This window comes from Megascapheus bottae, chromosome 17, assembly GCF_031878675.1.
Source record: "Megascapheus bottae isolate mThoBot1 chromosome 17, mThoBot2.hap1, whole genome shotgun sequence".
Classification (NCBI taxonomy): Eukaryota; Metazoa; Chordata; class Mammalia; order Rodentia; family Geomyidae; genus Megascapheus; species Megascapheus bottae.
Genome location: NC_143525.1, coordinates 1338550 through 1362985, shown reverse-complemented (window position 1 = coordinate 1362985; position 24436 = coordinate 1338550). Strand labels below are relative to the sequence as shown.

Here is a 24436-nt window from a genome sequence, read left to right as displayed (position 1 = left end):
CACTTCTGCCCCCCCTACCACAAACACAAACACAAACACACACACACACACACACACACACACACACACCTAGTAGAGATTAGAATTTTTTACTGTTTTAGCATATTAATATGCAAATGTCCTGTGTTGTCCAAAGCTACACATAAAAGGTATGCACTTAGATGTCAAGGAGAGTGACATCACCCTGTTCAGTTTCTGAGTTTTAGAATGGGAAACAGCAAGAAGTGAGGTTGGGAATTGAGCTCAGTAGACGAGGTTCTGGGTTTAGTCGTCAGCACCAAGAAAGAGAGAGACAGAGACAGAGCTTACAAAGTGATGGATTTCGCTGCGGGTTTGTTGAAACCTATGTGGTTCCTGAGTTTGAATAGCGGGGGGACCAGCAAGAGGCTGAGGCACAAAGAATCAAAGGCATGGATGGGCGGCCCATGTCTGCAGCTCACTACACCCAGTAGGGTAGGCTTTTATCCTTGACAGCATGCATATGTGTGGGTCAGCCTTTGTGAGGTGGGGGGAAGTGGGGTGCTGGGGCCCTTGTGGGCCCCCCCAGAGCAAGGCAGGGGGGTGCTGGGGCAGAGAACAGGGCTGCAGGGGACCTGTTTTACTTCCTTTGAAGGAGTAAGTTTTCCCAGCTGGATATGGCAGAGCAAAAGGGCTGCTGTGCTCGGCTCTGCTCCCGTGCCAGCACTGTGCTGAGGCGCTGGAAAGCCTAGGTGGAACTTTCCCCAAGCTCAAGTCCTGCGGGGAGACCAAGATGAAGTGCACACCCCACATCACTCCAGCAGTGCCAAGTGTAAATTCTAAAGAACTGAGCCCTGGGCCAGGAGTGTGACCCAGTGGTAGAGTGCCCTACCAGCATGAATGAAGCCCTAGGTTTGAGTCCTCGGTACCACATACACAGAAAAAGCCAGAAGTAGTACAGTGGCTCAAGTGATAGAGTGCTAGCCTTGAGAAAGCTCAAGGACAGTGCCCAGGCCCTGAGTTCAAGCACCAGGACTGGAAAAGAAAGAAAGAAAGAAAGAAAGAAAGAAAGAAAGAAAGAAAGAAAGAAAGAAAGAAAGAAAGATATAAACCCTCTTTCTCCCCATCTCTTCTGACACCTCCTCTTTCTTTCTATAAATGTCTGACAACGTAACAGTAGCCTGTATACTAGATGGGGTCCACTGAGGGGAGATGATAAGAACACAGGATCACTCATGGGAGAGCACTGGTCAGCTGTGTTAGTATTAATGCTGGACCAGCCCCTGGTCTTCCCTCTTCAAAAACTCTTCACCCAACCACAGGCATGGGCCATCAAACTAGGAAGCTGAGATCTAATGATCTTGGGTTCAAGACCAGTCTGAGCAGGAAAGTCCATGAAACACTTTATCTCCAATTATCCACCCAAAAGCCAAAAGTGGAACTGTTGTTCAAGGAGTAACATGTGAGACTTGTGTGAAAAAAGCCAAAGGACCACGCCCAGGCCTAAGTCCAAACTGTAGTACCATTCAGGGCTCCTGTGTGAGCACTCAGGAGGAGGGGGAGGGGGAGGGGGGAGGGGGGTTCTCTGGCTCTTCCTCTCTCACCACCCCTTCTCTTGGTCCACCTGCTGGCCAGCTGGGTGAGGGGTGAGAGGTGGGTCTCTAGGTCCTCCTGGGGTGGTGGTGATGGGGTCCCTGTCTTCATGCTGAGGGCTTCCAGTTCTAGAACCATCTGCCCATTGGGTCTACAGATTCCAATCTTTTATCTGGCCTGACATCTGTCACTGGGTCTGAATGTGTGTGTTGGTGCTTGTGTGTGCTTGCACACGCACATGTGTCTGTCTACATCATCTGCACACCACCTCCCAAATGCTACAGGAGAAAAGGGCAGGTTTAAGCATGGCCTCCTCACCACCACTAGTCAGTTATCCAAAGCAAGTTAAACTTGGTGAGTGCTTGGCCTGAGGTCTCAGCCTGAGACCCCTGGATGGAGTACAGAGTCACTTCTGGATGGGCGTACTGCCTTATCTGGGGAGCAACATCTAAAGGGAAAGACACCCTCAGAAACAGGAAAGACCAGCACAGGAAAGCAAGGAGTAGAAGTACTGCCCACTCTTCCCAGGCAGCCCATATCCAGGGGGACCCCAAGAGGAGCTGGGCCAGTCCCTGCCTGCCTCAGGGGCCCATCCCTGCCCTGACTCCCACCTGAAGCACAGAACAGAGATGGGGAGGAAGCCTGGTCCTTGTGCCAAGTCCCATGCAGGCCACATCTGTGTGAGCAGGACCACAGCGGGGGTGTGCCATGCCCGCCTCCTTGGGGAGAAACTCGAGGAAGAGGCGAGGAATGGCTGGCCAGACTGAAGTAGAGTGGAGATAAGGAAGGACATGGCTGCCTGGGCGCATGCAAAGGCACGTGCACAGACACACACACACATGCACACACGCACATGCGCACAGAGGCAACAATGGCAGGCTCCACAAGCCCAGGCCTGGCAGTCGATGTGGCTGCAATGATCAGATCTCAGGGATCCCACCGGGCAGCGAGGGCTCCCTGCACCATGGGGAGCCCACACAGCCACACACATTTAGAAGCCACTTCACTGCTCATGGCTTCTCCTGGTGGTGCACGGGCCTGAGGAGGGTCTGGATAGCTCTGGAGGCCTGCTGTCCTAGGGTCCGGCCTTCCTCCTCCCTCCTGGAGCCATGATCCCACTCCCCTGCCTGGTTCTAAGCTCATCCTAGGTGTTTACCAATGACTGTTGCCAAGTTTCTGCAATGAATGTGTAGGGTTGCAGTGCGGGGACATGATATTGGAAGAAAATCTCCATTGATACTGCCCAAGGTTTGTTAAATGAAACCGTCAGGGTCAACCCAGGGCTTTCCCTTTGCTTCTTTCATATGTGGGAGCGTCAGAGTATGGACCTCTCTCCTCTTGGTCCTGTCACAAGAACCCCTATCTCATCTGGCCCTTCTCTTCCCTTCCATCCAAACCCCAAGGAATTGCCTTTTGTCTGTCTCCCAAATCTTGAGCTACTTAAGCCAGCACCTGTGACTCCCAGCCCCTGAATCCTGCCAGTCTAAACTTTCCACAATTCTGTCATTGAAGGACCTTCTAAATTTGCCCTTCTTTTTAATTATGCTAGTTCTGGGCCTTAGACACTGGGTCTTGGCTCTTGCTTGGCTTTTTCACTATGCCACTTGAGACACATCCCTGACAACACATCCCTCCTTTTAGCTTTTTTTTTTTTTTTTTGCCAGTCCTGGAGCTTAAACTCAGGGCCTGGGCACCCACCCTCCCTGAACTTCTTTTGCTCAAGGCTAGAGCTCTACCACATGAGCCACAGCACTACTTCCAGCCTTTTCTGTGTACGTGGTACATGAGGAATCAAAACCCAGGGCTTTATGCATGCTAGGCAAGCACTCTACCAACAAGCCACATTCCCAGCCCCTATTTTGGGCTTTTTTGCTGAATAACTGGGGACAAGTATCACAGACTTTCCTGCCCTAACTGCCTTCAAACCTAGATCCTCAGATCTTAGCCTCCTGGAGGGCTGGGATTACAGGCATGAGCCACTGAGACACTTTCTTTTCTCAGACCTTCCATCTTCCTCCCCTGCCCCAGCCACCTCTGCGTGGATCACAGCTCCACTGGCAACTGGTTCACCCCTGCCCAGTTCATGAGGCAGTTGGTTCTCTCTGGGTAGATCACTAAAAGGAGCCTTCTCTGACCCCACAGCCTCTCCCGGCTCAGGGGCTGGTAGAGAACACTGTTGCTCAGCTTTCGTCCCGGCCAGGTTGAATGGGCAAACAGTCCAAGGCCAACCAGCCCATGCTGAGCCTTGAAGGGACCATCTAGGAAGGGATGAAATGCCTGGAGAAGCTGCTTCCAGAAAAAGGCATTATCGAAGGAACCCAGTGCCAGTTGGGGATTCGTTGCTATAGAAACAGTCCTAACTATCTCCTAAAATGTGAGATGTACCACTGATGAGCTGTGTGCTGCGCTGTTTCAGGGAACCGGAGGAAGGGCGGGCCTGACTGTTGTGGTACCTGGCCTCCGGAGGTCCCAGAAGGAATCAACGAGGCCTGTCAGTCCATGAGTTCTACATTCAAGACTGAGGCTGGGACATCAAGTTGCACAATTAGCCTGCCAGCAATTCAGGTCCTGCCTGAGATCAGACCGCCAGCCTGAACCTCAAGCTCAGTCATGAATGAATGGAATTACAGCCCAAGCACAAACCAAGTGAAAACACGAGGCAGACACACCCAATCCTGGCCACAATACAGTGTCCAGCATAGTCCTGGGTAGCATTAAATAACTTGAGAGATATTTCCACATGGCATTGTATATGTGACCAGGGGCTTTCATGGCTGTTTCCTGTAAGTTCATAGAGCCCAGGGGAGATCAGGGAAGACGAGTCAACATCTCTGTTTCAAGATGGGAAACTGGAGCCTGGACGAGGAAGATGTCAGGCCCACCACCATCTTGCTTTTTTTTCTAAGGAGACAGAGTCAGGATGCATTGGGACATAGGGATTAGAACTCTCGGGTCTGCTTAGAGCAGTTCAGCCATGGCAGTTGCTTTGGGAAAGATGTGCTTTTTGAAGACCTGCTGGTATCTCATAAATATGCCATTTAAATACCCATTAATTACCTTATTTAGGAGATAATTAGTGATTAATAGCTTTGGCTATCTGTTGTACTTTAATTTGCTCTGCCAATTAAGTCCCCAACAGTTCTGAATTCTCTGGAACAATCCTCCCTGAAACCCAAATGTCCCCCCTGTGTCTCACAGACTCTTTCTGTAGACGGAGGAGGCTCTCCCCACACCCCCATCCCCAAAGGGAGAGTACCACAGCAACTACCACCCAGCCACTGACAGGAGTTGCTATCTGTGGGCTCCTGGGACTGTCTGGGACAGCCCAGAAGACAGGAAAGAGAAAGTCACCCCCTCCCATCAAAGCAAGACCCCCCACCCCCTTAGAGTATCAGAGAATCAAGGCTCGAGATCCATGCAGGGAAGCAGAGGATGGGCAGGCAGCATGGAAACAAAGTCTCTTCCTTGCAGGATGCTGCAGACCTATGCTGAGATTATGACCCCAATGAGACAGCATGGAAGGCTGCCTCTAGCCTTCAGCAACGGCAAGCACCCACTCCAGGCCCAAGCAAGGGTCACTGTGACCTCGTGTGGGCAATTCCTCCATCCCGCCACTCCAGGAAGACTCAAGGTCATCTCTGCCTCCAGACCCCATTTGGTGCAAAACTACTGAGCTAGGAATTTCCAGCAGGACCCTGGAAGGGGTTTGGATAATGCTCTCATCACTGCCCCAGATCATACTACTCAAGAAACAAGCAGCAACAACAATAACAACAACAAAAACCCAGCAAAGGATAAACACTCCCCCCTCCCCATGCCAGGCTGGAAGGCTCAAAATAGCTCCTTTTGCCACAAGGGACAATTCCAACTTTGAGTTGCTCTGCTGGGCCTGCCCTCTTTGGAAGGGGGAAGCACAGAAAGTACACGAAGCCACAGCAGAGTCCAAGGGAGCTCTAATTAAGAAAGGTAGGCCCCAACTAGAACAATCTAGAAAAGGTGAAAGGAGACTGAGTGGCAGATACCCAGGAATGCTCAGTCTGAAAGAAAGAGACTGCTACAAAGAGCTCGCATCCTTCTGCCTGGAGGCCCCCTTCCATGCACATCCAAGTCTGTCCCAACGGAAGGCAGGAGTGCAGGATGTGACAGGCTCTGCAAACATCCAGAGCCGAGCAAACAGAGCGGTAGCAGCAGACGCTGGGAAGAGGCCTCTTGGCTCACAGCGCCCCTCCCAGACAGAGCCCAACGCAGTTTCTATTTTTGCTTTCAACCCTTGTTTGGCATCCCCAGCTAACAGACTACTTCCCCTCCCTCCCAAATGACAGGTCATCTGAGAAGTGGAGCACCTCCTTGCAACTAGCCTTTCCTGCCCCACGTCTGTGAGGAAACAGGCTGGGAGAGAGACACAGAGAGACAGAGGAGACAGGGGGCTTTGTCCTTGCCCATAGGCTACCCAGAAGCCTTAAGGAAGCAGTCTAGCTGCCTGAACCTCACCCCACCCCTCCCCAACTCCCACTAAAACCCCAGCTCTCATCCAGAGTCAAGACAAGCAGGAGGCCCCCTGCCCACCCTCCCCACACTAGTTACCCCGTGGGGTGGTGGCCACACAGCCAGGCAGGCCTCTTGAGGTGCAAGCCCAACCCTGTCAGGTGGAGAGGCCCTAGCACGCTTGCGCAGGAGGGGGGGGCGTGGACAGCACACAGCTGTGCAGGCCTCAGGCGAGCACTGCACGCGGGACCCTGGAGGTGGCATTTACCTCCGAGTGACTCACTGAGGCTCCTATTAGTTTGCAAAACGGGGTGCAATTTAGCATTTTCTTTTTCTTTAGAAAATAAGAATTTTCAAAGAGAGGGAACAGAGATTCGCAGGAGTGGGTGGGGAGCTCAGATCTCATTTGATTTCCCCAACTCATTTATTATGCATGCTCTCCTTTCCACTCCTACCCTCAGCCCTTCCACTGTGGCTATTGGCCACTCCCTTGTACAAGACTCCTGGCTGAACATCTGGGGGTGCGCTGAGGCTCAGGACCCCTAGAAGGGATGACCACTGATACACACACCCCTGCTCTTAACCCCCGCCCCCATCCTACCCATCCGTGTTGCGGAAGACCCAAGAGGCCAGGAAAGGCCCCACTAAGTGCAGGCCAGGGAAAGCCCCACTGTGTGCAGAGGGAGAGCCCAGGAGTGATAAAACAGGTCAGAGCTACATAGAACTTCTAGTGCACCCTAACTTTGCCCCTTCCCTCACCCTTCCCCACCCCTTGGCCCCAAGCTCTTCTTCCTCTTGCCCATTTACAGACTCAAAAAGTGAGACCCAAGCCTGGTGCCAGTGGCTCACAGCCTATAATCCTAGCTACTTGGGAAGTTGAGATCTGAAGATTACGGTTCACAGCCAGCCTGGGCACAAAAGTCCACGAGACTCTTATCTCCAATTAACCTCAAGAAAAGCAGAAGTGGTGCTATGGCTCAATGTGGTAGAGCACTAGCATTGAGCTGAAGAGCTCAAGGGACAGCACCCAGGCCCAGAGTTGAAGCCCCACGACCAACAAAAAACAAACCAAATGAGACCCAAAGTGAGGCACGCCAAGGTCAGCCAGGGCCGGTTAAGCCTCAGTTTATCCAATAGTTTAACTCCTAGGAACGCTGATAGCAAGAATAAAAGGGCTATAACTGCTCATTCTAATTGTGTCTTCCACTTGACTGTGATACAAGAACTAGACATTTAATCCTTCTAGGATGCTGTTTTCTCATCCATAGAACAGAAAGGACAATTGTCTCTGCCTCATACAGATGCTGTGTGTCCAGGGCTTCCAGTTTGAGACTGAGTCCTAAAGGGAGGAGGTTCAAAGCCAGAGCAGAAAAGCCCCCAAGACTCCATCTCCAAAATAACCAGAAAACATCCAGGCTATTAGCCTAGAGCTGGTGGCTCATCCCTATAAACCCTAGCTACTAAGGAGGCTGAGATCCAAGGACCATGGTTCAAAACCAACCAGGGCACGAAAGTCTATGAGATTCTCATCTCCAGAAGCCAGAAGTGCAAACGATGGCTCAAGTGGTGGAGCACTAATCTTAAGAGAAAAAGCTCAGGGATACTACCTAGACCCTGAGTTCAAGCCCCAGGATACACACACACATACACACACACACACACACACACACACACACACACACACAGAGCACAAAAGCCAGGCTGGAGGCATTGCTCAAGTGGGTACAGCTTCAGCCAAGAACAAGCAAGCTGAGCCAGAGCATGAGGCCTGAATTCAAGACCTGGTACTGGAAGCTTGTCTGGGACGCTAAACCCTGACTCTATGCCCCTCTCTAAGCCCAGAACCTCACAGAATCTTTGGTAGGCAGCTAGCTCTGTCTAGGCAGTCTCCAGTCACCCAGCCTGTCTCTCTGACCTTGATCTCAGAGGACTACCCTTTTCTTTGCTGGGCACAATCCCTACATAACTAAGCACAACTACCCTAGTATGTTCAGCCCTGTGTATATGAGAATATCTCACCGTTCCAGACCAGAGACTAGCCACGCCCTCACATTCTGTGTTCCACATCCTGTCTAGCAGTAAGGCACTCACAAACACAGGCTATGTCGTGAGGGCCTGTGACATATTACAGGAGAACCAGGCCCAGAGCCACATGCTAGAATCAGGGCCACCCTGAGCTGGGTCACCTTTGCTCAAGCAGTTGATGCCATAGCCAGGACTGGGAAGCCAAAAGGGCCTCACACTGGGCCTACAGGCATCTGCCATGGCGACCTGTGTTTTCACAGAAGACAGAGTGCTGACCTATGCCCAGCATACCCAGATCAAAGAGAGTATAATCCAGGAAGACTTCCTGGAGGCAGCTTTAAGGAAAGGGGTGGATTGAGACCGTGTGTGTGTATGTGTGTGTGTGTGTGTGTGTGTGTGTACGCGTGTGAGCATGTGCATGTGCATTCCCTTGCATAAGGCAGCATTCTTTTAAGATATACAGAGAGGCTAGCCAGGTCTCTAGGCCTGGGAGTTTCTCAATGACGACACCAATATTAGCCCCACATTCAGAGAGTACTAGCTGTGGTCCATGTGCCAGGCTACCCAGGAGTCTGTGGTCTGGGTCAGCTCTGGGGAACCCCTGCAAGGGGCCTGGGAGAACTGGCACAGGATGAGGTGGGGAAATGCAAGGCCCGGGCTTGCTGTGACCCTGAGCCGATAGGGAGGCCTCCGTGTCCCTGTGTGAATGGAGGACTCGGAACATGCGTGTCTGGACTGTGTAGGCTCTCTGTTTTACTGATGGGGTTTGGAGCACTCCAGCAGGCTGGCTCCTCCCCTTGGAGCAGAGGCCCACACCTGGGAACTCAGTAAACTGGTTCCTCCAGCTGCCAGGCCCAGCCCTGCACCTCCGCTAGGTCTCTGCAAACATTCCAGGCTGGGCTTCAGAGCACCCCAGACTCTCTTGGCTCCCAGATATTTTCTTCCTTAGCCTGGCAACTCCAGGCCTGCCTGCCTGCGTGCGTGCAGAGAGAGGGTCACAAGGAGGTACCCAGAAAGGGATGGGCAATAGCTGGCAGCAACCAGAACAAAACCCTTCCCAACAAAGGCAGCTCTGCCCAGCTGGCTACCCTCCAGCCTCCCAGGAGGCCTCGGGGGCAGGGGAGAGGCTCCGTAGAAACAACCAGCTCTAGCTTCCTCTCTTCTACCCTCCCAGCTCCTCTCTTCTGGAGGTGACTCTAGGAATTTGCCACACAGCCAGATCTCTTTAGTCTAGGCATTTTCTGTCTGCCCCGTGCATGGCAGCCCATGACCACTGAGAAATCTTCCCCTTCCTACCTACCAGCCCTCACTGGAGCCTGATCCTTCCTATCATTCTGTCCAGACTCTGCCAGCCTTCAACACCTATCTCCTAGGTTAAAGCCAGCCTTCACTCTTTCTTTCTTGCCTGCCTGCCTGCCTGCCTGCCTGCCTGCCAGCGAGGGTGCAAAAGGTTCAAAGGAGGTTCTGTAGTGTGAATGACCATTTCCTTTAAAAAAAGAATCCATACACTAGGTGCCAGTGATTTCTGTAATCCTATCTACGCAGGAGGCTGAGATCTGAAGATCCAGGTTCAAAGCCAAAGCAGGCAGAAAAGTCCATACAACTCTCACCTTCCATTAACTAGCAAAATCTAAAAGTGGGGCTGTGGCTCAAGGGGCAGAGCACCAGCCTTGGGGGAAAATGCTAAGGGACAGCACCAAAGCCCTGAGTTCAAGCCCAGTACCAGCACCAAGAAATAAAAATAAAGTCTCAGGTTCTAGCCCATATCTCTCTATCCTCTTACCCACTGGGAAAAAAACATGAGATTTTTTTTTTTAATCCCTGTCCCCAAACACAGATTGAGGGTGGGGAAGGTACTTTAGTGATTCCTGATCTCTCCCAAAATTAAGAACTGGTAGCAGCCCTTTTAATCCACCTTCTGAAAATGTACCTTACTACATCCATTTTCTCTTATACCTGGATTCTCTTGGCTCTGTGACAGTCCTTGAACTTTTGCAAACACTGCCAAGGCTGGCTGCTCCACAACTCCAGGGGTGTCATTCATTGAATCACAATAGGATGAGCTGGAGTCTGCTGAGTTTCTTTTACAAACCCTTATCTCTTCTCTTAGTGGGAGTTCTACTGGCCAGTTTGTAAAAGAAACAGGCCCTTCACTCACCCAGCAGGATCCCACAGCCTCCCCAGAAAGTAGATGCTACTGAACAGCCAGGCCTCTCTGTGGTATTTCCTCTCCTTCGGCCTCAGTTTCCCCAACTATAAAGAGAGGGATGTGGGCTCCTGACCTGCAGGGCTCTCTGTGCTGAGCTGAGGAGATGATCTCTGAGCCTTCACAACCACACACTTGAAATTTCCAAGGTGAGGAGTTTGAACAAGGAAGCCAGGCACCAAAGGCTCACACTTATAATCCTAGCTACTAAGGAAGCTGAGACCTGATGATTGTGGTTCAAAGCCAGCTCAGTCAGAAATGTCCGTGAGACTCTCCAATTAGCCACCAAAAAGCCAGGATACCATAAAGACGCTTACACACCCATGTCCATTCCTGCACTATTCACAATAGGCAAGTTGTGGAAACAGCCCAGATGTCCTACAATAGATGAGTGGATCCAAAAAATGTGGTACCTATACACAACGGAATTTTACACAGCCATTAGAAAGAATAATATGTCATTTGCAAGGAAATGGATGGACCTAGAACAATTCAGATTAAGTGACGTAAGCCAAGCTCAGAGACAAACACTGCATGTTTTCTCTTATATGCAGAAGCTAGATCTAAAATATCGGGGTATAATTATACAAGTCGCTAGGCCTTCATACTCAATGACACCAAAGGAGGATAGTCTTAGGAGAGGAACACAAAGGTACAATGCATCTGATCATACAAAGTAATATTTACCTAAATAAACTCCAGGAAATGGGAACAAGAGGTTTGTGTTTTTTGTCACCATTTATGTTTTCTTTTTGTCTTGTTTGTTCATTTCTCTGTCTTTGGGAAGATAAGGGGGGGGCATTGAAATAGAGAGACAAGTGGTGAACAAATGCAGCAGTGGTGATCACTGGATACTATATTGAAATGAACTATACAACTTGGGGGTGGGATGGGAGGGGAAAACTGGGAGAGAGTGAGAGAAGGGGTGACATTGTCTAAAAAGAAATGTATTCTTCACCTGACTTACGTAACTGTAACCCCTCTGTACATCACCTTTATAATAACAATCTTAAAACTATCTAAAGCTAGAAGTAGAATGGTGTTTCGAGTGGTAGAGTGCCAGTCTCGAGTGAATAAAGCTCAGGGACAGAGCCAGCCCCTTAGTTCAAGCCCCCAAGACTGACACTAAAACAAGATAAACAGAAAGTGAGCTAGGTGGGTGGGTGGCCTATTAGAAAATGCTAGGTCCCTGGTAGAGCTGGGAAGGGGCCCAGCAGTAACCCTATCTCACAGAAGTCCTTGGGAAAGGATTGGGGTGGGTGGGGTGGGGGTGGCTCAGAGGCAGAGCACTTGCCTAGCACATGTGAAACCCTGGGTTCTACCCCGGAACAAATCAAACACAAACAAGGAAAGGTTCCCAGTGGAGAGAGCACGGGTGGTAGATCACAGAAGGGGTCTGGGCTGCCCTAGGGAAAGGCCAAGCAACGCACTGCTATAGGAAAAGTGTCCACACATAGTAGCAGGTGCTGGTCCAAGTTCCCAAGGCCTAGCCTGAGGGGCCAGCAGCTGGCACACCCACTCAGCAAGGGGGCTGACCTAGCAGGGCACTGATGGGGAAAATCCCCAGAGTCAGCAGACTCTGCCCTGGAGTCCAGGACTCTGTCCAGACCCCTGGGGTCACCTGAAGGGAGTGATTTCTAAGTGGATGTTTTCTATGGTGCTGTAAAGGGCTCACCACGCTGCCTGGAACACAGGACCCTGCAACCATCGCTGCAACCATGCCTACCGTGTCCAGACATGGGCACACACAGGCAGGGCGGTCAGTGGACAGGGGCAGGGCTGGGAAGAGCCCCAGGCCAGAGGAAGGAGGAGGGAGGCCGGGAGCCATTTCCAGCCTCCCGGTGTCATCTCACTCTGCCTTCCCTTAAGGAGGGGGGACTGGGAGGAGGTGAGAGGGGCTGGTGAGATGTGCTCTGCATCTCGCACAACCAGCCCCACTCTGGCAAGAGCTGGGGTGTGGGGTGGGGAGTCTACAGTCCCGGGCACCTAAGCCGCCCAGCGGGGTGTGCACAGGACAGTGCCGGGCAGCATGTGGGGGTGGGGAGGGCCTGCTCTGGCCCAGGGTGCTCACACCCCCGGTGTGGCCATGCGCGCACACACACACAGGTGAGCTCACACTCATCCTCGCGGCCATGCCTGAGGGGTGGGGGAGTGGGGTTCACTCCAGGCCGGCGCCTGGTCCACCCCCCCCCCCCCGCTGGCACAGCACCTCCAGCGTCACGGGCTGGGTGTGAGTTCATGGCAGAGTCTCCCCTGCCCAGCTCACAGCCAGGACCGGCCGCGCTGCGCCTGCGGCAGGCTGAGGCCCCCGGGACGCCCGGGGCGCAGACCAGAGCCGGTCCGTCCCCACCCGATCCCGGCGCCCGGTCCGCCCCGCTCCGAGCAGAGCTGTGAGTGAATGAACGTCTGATTGGATGAATGAACGAACGACTAACACCCACTCCCTCCGACGAGCCCGTGGAAGGGCAGCGCCCGGGGACCCCCGCCTCCCCCTCGGCACCTGAGGCTCGCGTCGTGGGGGGGCGGAGGGCGGCGGGACGGGCGAGGGGGCGCGTCCGGGGCGGCGACGCGGGGCGTGGGACGGGGCGGCGGCCGCGGGACAGCCGCCGGGGTGCCCTCGCCGGGCCTCCGGGGCTGGGGGGCCCGCGGGGCGGCTGGGCCGAGCCCTTTGCTAGCCGGGGGATGCGGTGTCCCGCGAGGTGACGGGGGTGGGGAAGGACGCGGGGCGCGCGCCGAGCCCCCTCGCCAGGCAGCCCAGGTCCGGCCCGGCCGCCGCCCCCTGCGGCCCCGGCGCAGCCCCCGCCCACCTGCCCGCGGGGTTCACCTGAGCGGGGCCGCCCCGCTCCCCCTCCCGCCGCCGGCCCCGCGCTCCCGGCGCCCGCCCTCACCTGCGCCGCCCGCCTGGGCCATGTCCCGGGCGGCGGGGCTCCCGCTGCGCGGCCCGCGCTCCTCGCCGCTCCCGGCCCGGCCCCGGCCGCCGCGGCGCCTCCGGCCCCCGAGCGGACTCCGCGCGCGCCGCGCCCGCGCCCCCGCCCCGCTCGCCGCGGCGGCCGCCACCGCAGCCGCCGCCGCCTCGCCGCTCCCTCCCGCTCCCTTAAAGGCGCCGAACGGCGGCCGCGCCGCTCCCCCCCACCCCCCGTCCCCGCCACCCGTGCGCGCCAACGGGGAGGGCCGCGCGGAGGAGGGCGCCCCCGCCGCCCCCGGGCCACGGCCGCGGAGATCGGGACGGGCCGGAGGTCCGGAGAGACGCAGCCCGAGACGCCGCGGTCCAGACCCGGCCACGGCGGGGACCCGCGCGGCGGACGGGGCAGACACCCTCCGGGGGGAGGAGGTCGGCCCGCCGCAGACCCCGAGCCTGGGGGCTTCCACCGAGCCAGGAAGGGAGTCGCTGGAGGAGCGGGGACCCAGGGCCCGGCCACCAGCCCCGCTCCAGCCTCCCCACCCGCTCATTCATCTGGCCGCAGCGCCCAACTCTCAGAAGCACCGTGGAGAACATGTGGCAAATTCCACCTGGGGTCCCAGGCCCTGCGGGGTGTCTGGAGCCCCTCCCCGCCGCCCCACTCCACCTCCCACACCTGGCGGGGCAGGCGTTCTGGGGGAACAGGCCGAGGAGGAGGGGTCGGGGCTGTGACTTGGGTGTGGTGCCCTCCGAGGATCCATTGTCCAGCCCACACAGAGCGCAGAGGCGGACGCTGGCTTCTGGTCTCTCTAAGTCAGCATCCAGCCATATCTGTAGGTCCAGCCAGCCGCAGCTGCTGGATGTAGAGAGAGGTAGGAGAGTTCTTTATGCCTGGATTGAGGCTTGAACTCAGGGCCTGACCTCCCCGCCCCCCAACACACTCAAGACTGCAGGTGCTCTCACACTTGAGCTATACTTCCATCTTAGCTTTTTGCTGGTTAAGCGGCAGTAGGAATCTCCTGGGCTTTTCTGGCAGGGCTAGCTTTAAACCACAGTCCTCAGATTCCAGCCTCCTGAGTAACTAGGATTACAGTCATAAGCCACCAGCACCTGGCTGGGAATGGGTGTTCTTTGTAGAAGTCTTCAACCTTCAAGGAAGCTGGTGCCCAGCTACAGTCAGCAACCAAACAGCCACCTAACCCATCCCGTCTACCCCATGGCAGGTCAGATAATTCCACCCCTGGCCCAGCTGTGATCGGTGTTTGACTTCATCCGCAGGATCCTGGCCAGGCAGCCTTTCCACTCCTGATCAATTACATCCACAGTCAGGAAATCATTCTCTCATCTATGGACAGAGCAGGCCAGAAGAAGGTTCTGCCTCACTAATAAGTCAGGATACAACAAGGATGCTTGCACACTCGTGTTTGTTGCTGCACAGTTCACCACAGTCAAGATATAGACAAGCAGGTCAAGAAAATGTGCTACACAGACACACACACACACACACAAAATATGAAATTTTACTCATTCATCAGGAAGAATAACCTGTCATTTTCAGGATGCATCTGGAAAGAAATTGTGTTAAGCAAAGTAACGCAGGCTAATTTGGTTCTCTCATATGTGGAAATTAGGTAAAATTTGTAAACAAAATACAAAAACATAGGGTCGTATGCATACTCGGAGGTATTCATGGAGGACTCCAGTGGTGTTCTTTGAACAAGTAACCTTTCGTTTAACAAGGGAGTTGAAACACGCGTTGTGGGGAAGGGAAGAGGTCAAGGGATGAGGGGAGCTGGATGGAAGAGCACAGTCATAACACTCAGTTACACATGGGAAAATGGAAAATGGACTCAGGGCGCTGAGGGTATGGGTGGGGAAGAAGAAAGGACGGGATGACATTGATCAAAATGCACTGTACTCATAAGCTGACACGTTGTATCAAAAGCCCTTTGGATAACCACTTAATGAGTGTTTTAAATTAAAAAACAAACAAGACTTCCTAGCGCCCCATGTTCAAGCTTAATTTCACCCAGGGCAGCCAATCACCCTCATTTGTCCTACTTTTAGTCTCACTTCCTAGAAAAAAAAAATAATAATAGTAAAACCAACCCATAGTCCTGTGGGCTCTGGGACCTGGACAGACCACACAGGCTGACCTTTCAGAAGGTGGAGAGCCATGAATCCAGAGCTGTGTCCAGTACCACCTGCCATGCTGCTTCCCAGAGTTAAGAGAGTTAGTGGACCCTGCAGCTCCTGCCCCGGGCTTGGGTCAGGAGAGGAGTTTTTATTGGACAGGCAGTATGCACATGCGCACGGCCTCATGGAGATTCTCGTAGTTACCCTCCGTGTGCTTTCAGAGCACACAGTGTATTATCCCCAGCTTACACAGAAGGAAACTGAGGCTGAGAAAGGGCCGTGGTCCTAGTTATACAGGACTCCATTTCTCAGCTCTTCTCTGTCCTTTAGGCCTCACTTCCCTTCTTCCCTTTGGCGGTAGGCACTTGCACAGGACATGCTTTGGCCACCGAGGGGACATACTGAGCCTGGGCACCCACAGTCTTTGGCTCACTGCAGCAACAGTGACCAGAGGCTGCCAGCAGCCCAATTTACTGGCATACTGGCACAAAAAATGTGTGTGTGTGCGTGTGTGCATTCACAACAGACGCAGGCAGATACATCCTGTTTACAAATAATACTTCATTGGTTATTGTAGGCTGTCCCTGACTCTGACACCTCTACCTCTCACCTGAGCCCCTCTAAGCTAACCTAGCAATCTCTGCAGGGCATGGTGAATGCAACATGCCAAGTGGATAGGAATTTTGCCAGTCCACCCTCCCCACTCAGTTTCTGGAGTGGGGGGGGGAGACAATGGACCAGAATAGCCACAAGGACTCAGATTCCCGGACTCCACCCTTGCCTTCCTTCCTTCAGCCTTCCTGGCAGAGGGGTGGGGGCAGAGATTCCCGCCCCCCCAGCAACACTGCTTCAGAACACACAGTTCTATGCCAACAAAGGTCCAACCCTGCTTCAGACAAGCAAACCCATCAAGACTCAAAGCCATTAGAGTGACCAGTGGGAGTTAACTTCCTACATCACAAGAATTGTCCTTAATTGAAGAAAGGAATAACCAGCAATTTACAGCCACTGACCTCGGCTGCCTGCTGGAGGGAGGGGTAGAAGCAGACAGGATTCCTAGGCCAGAATGACTGTGTCTGGGTTTCAGATCCAATCCTAACTCTGAGACCTGGGGACTAAGCCCTTGTTCTGTCACTGTTTCTACCTCCATGGTGGGCAAAAGCTCCCTGGCCCAAGAAAGCACTGAGACCCAAAAGGCTAAGCCTGCCAGCACTCAAGAAGGATGTGGGTAGACATGTGGATAGATTGCAGGACTCCAGGCAGGTAGGCAGTAGTTCCTAATGGCAGTATAAATGCTCCATTAAACAGCCCCCAGGCCTGGTCTGTAGGTCCTATCAGTCCTGGCAAGATGGTACCCAAACCTTTGGGAAAGTGTGTGACAGCTCAGAGGAGCTAGCGTGACCCTGTGATCAGCCGGGTCTGCCAGAGCCAGCTCATCTTTTTTGGACACAGCTACAGTGGCTGGTGGGGCTGGGCTCAGGGGCAGCTGTTGCCCAACTCTCTCTGATGGCAATTTTGCACTCAGCACAGGTAGTCAGGGACAAGAGGATGACTTGATCTCTTTCCACACCTCCAGTAGAAGATTGTCATGACAGAGGTGGCTGCATCAAAAGCATGCAGGCCCAGATAGAAGCCATCTGGCAGATGCATGGTCGCTCACTGTGGCCTTGACAAGCTTGGACCATGGGCCAAGGCCAAGAGGATGAAACGAACGCACACATAAGCATGTCTGAGGCCTGATCAACGCCCTGTCTCCAAAAGTTTCCATTTCCCAGTTCTCTCCATTCCCACTTACAAATTTCCAGGGCCTCCGCTCCCCTCTCTCCCTGCACTCTTGTCTCACCAACAACCCTGGCAGCTTCTTCCCTTCCTGGGGTGTCTTCTGGCCTGATTCTAGATCCTTCTTAGCAGCTTCTTCCCAGGATCTCACATCAGAGTCCCTCACTTGCTTGCTGTCCCATGGTGAACAAAATTCCTTCACTTACAAAAGCAACCTCCAATCACATCGCTTTCCTTTGGAACCTTCTAGAATAGCTCTGAGAATAACGACTTGGTTCTCACCCTCTCCTGGATGTAATGTACCCTTCTATCAAATGCTGTTTGTTCTTCCTCTCCTTCATAGTCATGAGTCATTCAGTAATCTCTACATTTGCACCACCCTTGGAAAAAAACAAACAAACAAACAGGGTAAAACCCCCAACTCTCTCCAGCCCCTCTGGTGAGGACTTTCATCTTCAATTATGTGGAAAAGATGGCTAGGTAGGAGGCCCTGGGTCACCCAGGATCGCATTGGTGAAGCAGGAAGATGCCTTTGGTGACAGAAACCTCATAGAAGACCCCTCCTCCGGGTCCCCGTGCATCAGAATCCCCGCCCCACAGAACAAGCCAAAGGTTTACATTGGGACAAATTTCCACAGGGCTGGGCTGAAAATGCTAGGCAGTGCAGGCTGTGGGCCCCTCTGTGTTTTCAAAGCTATTTGCACAATTCTGCATCCCACACAACCGGGCCTGTGTGCTATCCCTAAGCTCTTTTGCTCAAGGCTAGCACTCTACCACTTTGAGCCACAGAGCCACTTCCAGTTTTCTGGTAGTTAATCAGAGATAAGAGTCTCACAGACTTTCATGACCAGACTGGCTTCGAACCATGATCCTCAGATCATAGCCTCCTGAGTAGCTAGGATTACTGGCATGAGCTACCGGCGTTCGGCCACTGTTCGGCTACATCAGCGGATGGGAGATGGCAGAGAGAGTGTGAGAGATGATAGGTAGGTTTTTCAAGAGGAGTAGGAACCAGGCACCAGGTGGCTCACATTTGTAATCCTAACTACTGTGAAGGATCACAGTTCGAAGCTAGCCCAGGCAGGTATGTTCATGAGATCCCTATCTATCTCCAAGGAACTACCAAAAAGCCAGAAATGGAGCAATGGCACAATCAGTAAAGCACTAGCTTTGCATGCAAAAGCTAAGGGACAGCACCCAGTACCAGCCCACAATACCAGCACGCGTGTGCGCGCACACACACACACTACACAACACACAAAGCAAGGTCAGGATGAAGATAGGGGAAGCTGTAGCAGCTGCTCTAAGCAGAGAAATGGAGGAGGAAGAGTGGAAGGGGTCTGTTCTATAGATTCTGCTGGCCAATACGTGCAGAGATCACCCTCTCTGCCCAGGGAAAGCCTGCCACAATTTACTTGGCTCAAGCTGAGTTCTGCTGGTACTTTGTATTGTGTATTTGTTTGAGGTCAAAACTGTGGAGATTGGCCCCGGGCAAGCCTTACTGTTTTTTAACTTTAGGCCAAATAAAAATGAAGCGCTGCATGGATATCTTAAAACTCTCAGCTCCCAGGGTATTATACTCCTGCCAACACTTGCCATGGCTGGGTGCCCGGACCCATGCCATGTGCCCAAACGTTGGGACCTCAGTGAGCCCATTTCCGCCCACACTCACTGTTTATTTATGATGCATTCCAGAGCTCAGAAATTCAAACACAGTTGTAACTGATAAGGTGGTTTACTGTAAATGGGGGAAATTACCTCATTACTAATGCAGCTGTATCAGATAGGGACAGGAATTCACAATCAGATTATGTAAATAGATTGCAGGAACCACTGAGCTTTATCAGGATGCATTATGCTATATCTACATCTGCTCTGGCCTGTATACTGCCCCAGGTGAGACTGGCTCCCAAGGATTCCTCCAATCGTGGCTGTGCCTCTCCACGATAGGGAAACCCAAAGCAATACTCAGAACTCATTGTATGATTTCTAACTCCCAAAGCATCTCCTGAGATACTGTTGGGCAGTTTCTCTTCTGTGTCTCCCAGATTTGGCCTTTAATTTGCTTCGGAGTCTGTTATACTCCCTCCTCCAGAGATCCTTCCCAAAGGTCTCCATATTCCAATCTACCTCCTAAAGTGGTTTCCCACTTGTGTGTGCAGGTGAACATTGTATAGCTTTAGGGGCTATGGCGTGGCTCTAGTGGTAGAGCTCCTTCTAGCAAGTGTGAGTCTAGATTCCACTACCACCAAAAAGGAAGGGAGGATGGAAGGAAGGAGGGAAGGAGGGAAGGAAGAAAGGAAGGGAAAGTGGGAGGGAGGGAGGAAAAAAGCAATGTGAAATAGCATAGACTTCCTGGTAGGCAGTATGTTTGCTTCTTGCTCTTTCTCTGAAGTGTGTATGGGAGGGAGGGGGGGGAGAGCTGGTCCTGGGGCTTGAATTCAGGGCCTTGGCACTGTTCCTGAGCATCTGGGCTCAAGACTAGTATGCTAGTGCTCTGCCACTTGAACCATGGCACCACTTCTAGCTTTTTTGGTAGTTTAATGGATATAAGAGTCTCACAAACTTTCCTGCCTGGCTGGCTTTGAACTGCAATCCTCAGATCTCAGCCTCCCGAGTAGTTAAGATTACAGTCGGGAGCCATTGGTGTGCCCTGCCTGAATACTGTTTTAAAGTTTGATTTTATTTTTGACACTAAAGGGGATAACATGATGTTTTGATACTTGCATACACAGTGTAATAGTACAATCGGGTAATTAGAATATTCATCACTTGGACATGGATCATTTCTTTGTAGAAAGAAATCCTATATAAAATCCTATTTTGTAGGGCCGGGAGTTTGGCCTAGTGGTAGGAAGCTTACAGAGTGGGAGAAGATCTTCACCAACCAAACAACGGACAAAGGCCTCATATCTAAAATACATCAACAACTCAAAAAATTGAATCACTCCAAAACTAACCTCCAAAGTAACAACCATCCCATTAAAAGATGGGCCAAAGACTTAAAGAGAGTCTTCTCTGAAGAAGAAACATAAATGGTCCGGGAGTTTGGCCTAGTGGTTAAAGTGCTTGCCTAGCATGCATGAAGACCTGGGTTCGATTCCTCGGTACCACATACATAGAAAAAAGCCAGAAGTGGTGCTGAGGCTCAAGTGGTAGAGCTCTAGCCTTGAGAAAGTCCAAGGACAGTGCTCAGGCCCTGAGCTCAAGCCCAGGACTGGCAAAAAAAAAAGAAACATAAATGGCCTATAGACACATGAAGAAATGCTCAACATCTCTGGTCATAAAAGAAATGCAAATCAAAACAACTCTAAGATTCCACCTCACTCCAGTTAGAATGGCCAGGATCAGGAAAACGAATAACAACAGATGTTGGAGGGGATGTGACCAGGAGGGATCACTACTACACTGTTGGTGGGAGCGCAAATTCATTCAACCACTATGGAAAGCAGTATGGCAGTTCCTCAAAAGACTAAACATGGAGCTCCCCTATGACCCAGCAATTCCACTACTTGGCATTTACCCAACCATCCAGAAACAAGGGCATACTAAATCCACTAGCACAACAATGTTCATTGCAGCACTATTCACCATAGCAAAGATATGGAACCAACCTAGATGTCCCTCAGTTGATGAGTGGATCAACAAGTTGTGATATTTGTACACAATGGAATTCTATGCTGCTGTGAGAAAAAAACGACATCGACTCATTTGTTAGGAAATGGAAAGACAGAAAAAATCATATTAAGTGAAGTAAGCCAGACTCAAAGGAACTTAGGCTCAATGGTTTCCCTCATTTGTCATAATCAGTAGAAACCTTGGGCTCTACTAGCAGAGATCTGCAATAGAGCAAAACCTTGATACATAAGGCCATATAGTATGAAGCTAATTGAAAGGACCTCCAGGATATTGAAACAAAAGCCATATAACGAATGATTGTTGTCCTTAATGTACTATGTTATTTCTCATCTCCTTTGCTGTCCCTTGGGTATCTCATATTGTTACAGTATCTCACTTTGTTATCTGATATATTGAATTTATTTGTATTTGGTTATTTGAAATTTGATAGGGAAGGGGGGAAAACCAAGATGGGTGGGGGAGTGGGAGGGAGGGTAATGGGTATCAAGACATGTGAAAGGGTATCAATGTATGTGAATTAATGCACCTTCTATCTGGCAAATATCATGTAACCCTTTTATTAATTACAATAAAAATAAAATAAAATAAATCCTATTTTGTAGGGCTGGGAGTTTGGCCTAGTGGTAGAGTGCTTGCCTAGAATGCACGAAGACCCGGGTTCGATTCCTCGGTACCACATACTTAGAAAAAGCCAGAAGTGGTGCTGAGGCTCAAGTGGTAGAGCTCTAGCCTTGAGAGAAAAAAATCCAAGGACAGTGCTCAGGCCCTGAGCTTACACCCAGGACTGGCAAAAAAAAAAAAAAAATCCTATTTTGTAGCTGTTTTAAAATATACAATGTTTAATATTTACCAAAGTACTGGAATAGAATTTCAGAAATATACTCTTCCTTTCTCACTGTAACTTTGTACCCATTGGCCCACCTCTTTCCTTCCCAGCCTGCCTCTCCCATGCCTTCTCTTTCACTCCTCATCCCTCCTCCTTTTTCCCATCCCCCTCCTCTCCCTACCCCTTCCCCACCCCTCTCCACTCCCCCTTCCTCTCTCTCCATCCCTCCTCCCTCCTCCTCCCCTCCCCTCTCTCTCTCTCCTCCTCTCCCCAACTTCTGCTAACTACTATTCTAGGCACCACCTGTCACTCCCTGAAATCCTGTGCACTGGGTCTTTCAGTGCCTGGCTTCTATTTAATAGTTTTTAGAATCTAGCTGCATGGATGCTTCCTTTGCTTGTTCTTTTTGACTGCTCTATACTATTTTACACTCAATAACCTCATCTTCTTTTTTCTTATCCACTGAGCTCTCCCAATAGCAGCATAATGAAAAAGTCGTGCTAATGACTACTCCCATTTACAGCTAAGGAAAGTGAGGCTGAAACACACCAGTCACTTACCTTGCTCTACCTCTTGAACCACCTCTCCACTTCTAGCTCCTTTTTTTTGAGTAGTTTATTGAAGTCTCATGAACTTTCAGCCCAAGCTGGCTTCAAACCTCGATCCTCAGATCTCAGCCTCCTAAATAGCTGGGATTATAGGTCTGAGCCACCAGTGCCAGGCTTGTGAAGGCAGTTTATTAAACAGAAATGAATGTTGATTGGGGTGATCGAGCCCTTGCCTAGCATGCATGATGAGTCTAACCACAGTACTGAAAGAAGAAAGGAAGGAAGGAAGAAGAGAGAGAGAGGAAAGAGAGGAAGGAAGGAAGGAAGGAAGGAAGGAAGGAAGGAAGGAAGGAGATAAAAACAAACTTCAATAGGCTGCTGGGTTGGTGGCGGAAGCTCCTCCCTCTGGGCAGCATGGCGGAAATGAAATCTTTATAGACATAGAGCCTAAATGCTCTGGTCTGCATTTCCTAGAGAGAAGTCTATACTGATTTGGAGCTCAGGTATCTGTGGACTAAATGCCAAGACCTATTACAGGCTCACACCTGTAATCTTCACTACTCAGGAGGCTGAGATCTGAGGACTGAGATTGAAAGCAGCCTGGACAGACAAATAAATCCAAGAGACTCTTCTCTCCAAATAACCAGCAAAAGAATGCCACACGTGTGTAAGGTCTGCCAAAAGGAAACTCCACGCAGTTCAGGAGAAGAGGGTTTAATGCATGAGGAAAGAGCAGACTCCCGCCACCCAAGATGGAGTCGGGCAAGCAAGAGAACTTAGGGTGGGAAGTGAGTGATTATATAGGGAGAGGAGTATAGACACAGCTGAAGTGGATGTGATCTCAGAGGATGGGAAATGCCTCAGTGGGGACCTCCCACTGCCCCCAGGCATGCCACTTGCCAGGGTTATAGGTGCTGGGCGGGGATTTCCAGGGTGCAGGGGGAGAGAGCCAAGGGAAGAAGTCATTTCCTCCAGTCGGACCTAACATTCCTGTCTTCTGATAGTTGTCAAGGGGCGCCGACTCTTTCCGGCTACTTCCTGCTGACAAGGGGCGTCGACATTGAGGGTAGAAGGTGGGGATGCTGTCTGTCCAGAAGTAGCAGTAAAAGTTCCATGGTAGTGAACGTGCATATGTGTCCTTGGATGAAATTCAAAAGAAGTCTTAAGAGGCAGGGGTGCCATCTTCTTCAGAGATGTGAGACACCTTGGAGTCATAGAAGGGGCAAGAGCAGGAGCCTTTTTCATTCTTGACAGAAGAAACCACTGTGGCTGTCCATTGAGCTAAACTGCAGTGGGAGCGGTCAGAAGGACCTGATGAGGGCCTGTCCACTTAGGATATGACAGATTAAGGGTCTTGAGAAAGACTTGATCCTCAGGCAAAATTGGGGGAGAAGGAAAAGGGCTTTAAGGGGCTGAGGGAGCCTTAGATATGGGACAGCGGGGTAAGATTAGAAAAGAATGTAAAAAAGGAAAGTTATCTATTCAACATGGGTTGCAGAACAAGTAAGAAGGCCATCTACACCCACCACTGCGATCTGGGAGGGAAAAGACAGGCTGGAATACTCAGGTAACAACAAATAACTGGCTCCCATATCCAAAAGAAAGGATACAAGTAGCTTGCCTGCAACCTGGAGATATACCCTGGGCTCCTCCATCGTGATGCTTGTGGGATCCAGCGGCCCTGGGCAGCATCGCACTTCCGTTGCCAAGCTGAGTATCTTGGACAAGTTGGGCTCCTCCCATGTGTGGGGGTGTGGGAGGGACTGGCCTACCTTGTAGAGACGAGGAGGGATAGTCGACTCCCCAGTGTCCTGGCTGTCCACACCTTGGCAGGGTCCAGATGGTGGTTGTAGAGTAGGGAAAGCTCTTGCCCAGTGGCCTTTCTTGCCACACTTGAAGCATGGTCTGGGTGGTGTGCGTTGGGTGCTTCTTCTTTGAGGAGCCCGAAGGGCAGCAGCCAGGAGCTGGCAATTTTTCCTATTACGGGCTGCCTTATCAGATTTTTTCTGTTCCTCTCGGTTGTTAAAAACCTTAAGGGCCATGCTCACCAGACCTCCTTGAGGGGTTTAAGGGCCATCCTCAGCCTTTGTCAACTTTTTTTTAATATCGGGAGCTGATTGGGAAATAAAATGGGTATTAAGGACCACTATACCTTCTTTTGACTCCAGGTCCAGCTTAGTATAATGCTCAAGTGCCACTGTAAGACAATCAAGAAATTCGGCAGGTTTTCAGTGGGTCTCTGGGTAACCTCCTTTAGTTTATCATGGTTGACTGCATGGTGGGCTGCCTTCTGGAGGCCAGCTACCAGGCAGGTTACCATCCTATTTCTGCTAACCCTTCCA

The 24436-nt window shown here is 51.6% G+C and overlaps 1 protein-coding gene across 1 annotated transcript in view; it reads right to left on the bottom strand.

The window, feature by feature from the left end:
- The window catches only part of Pitpnm3 (PITPNM family member 3), an 89871-nt gene extending 76623 nt beyond the window's left edge, over positions 1 to 13248 (bottom strand). Inside the window, exon 1 of the mRNA XM_090349358.1 lies at positions 13156 to 13248. Coding sequence (XP_090205484.1) covers positions 13156 to 13177 — 22 coding nt within the window. The 5' untranslated portion in view covers positions 13178 to 13248. The remainder of the gene's footprint in view (positions 1 to 13155) is intronic.
- Positions 13249 to 24436: the final 11188 nt, after the last annotated feature.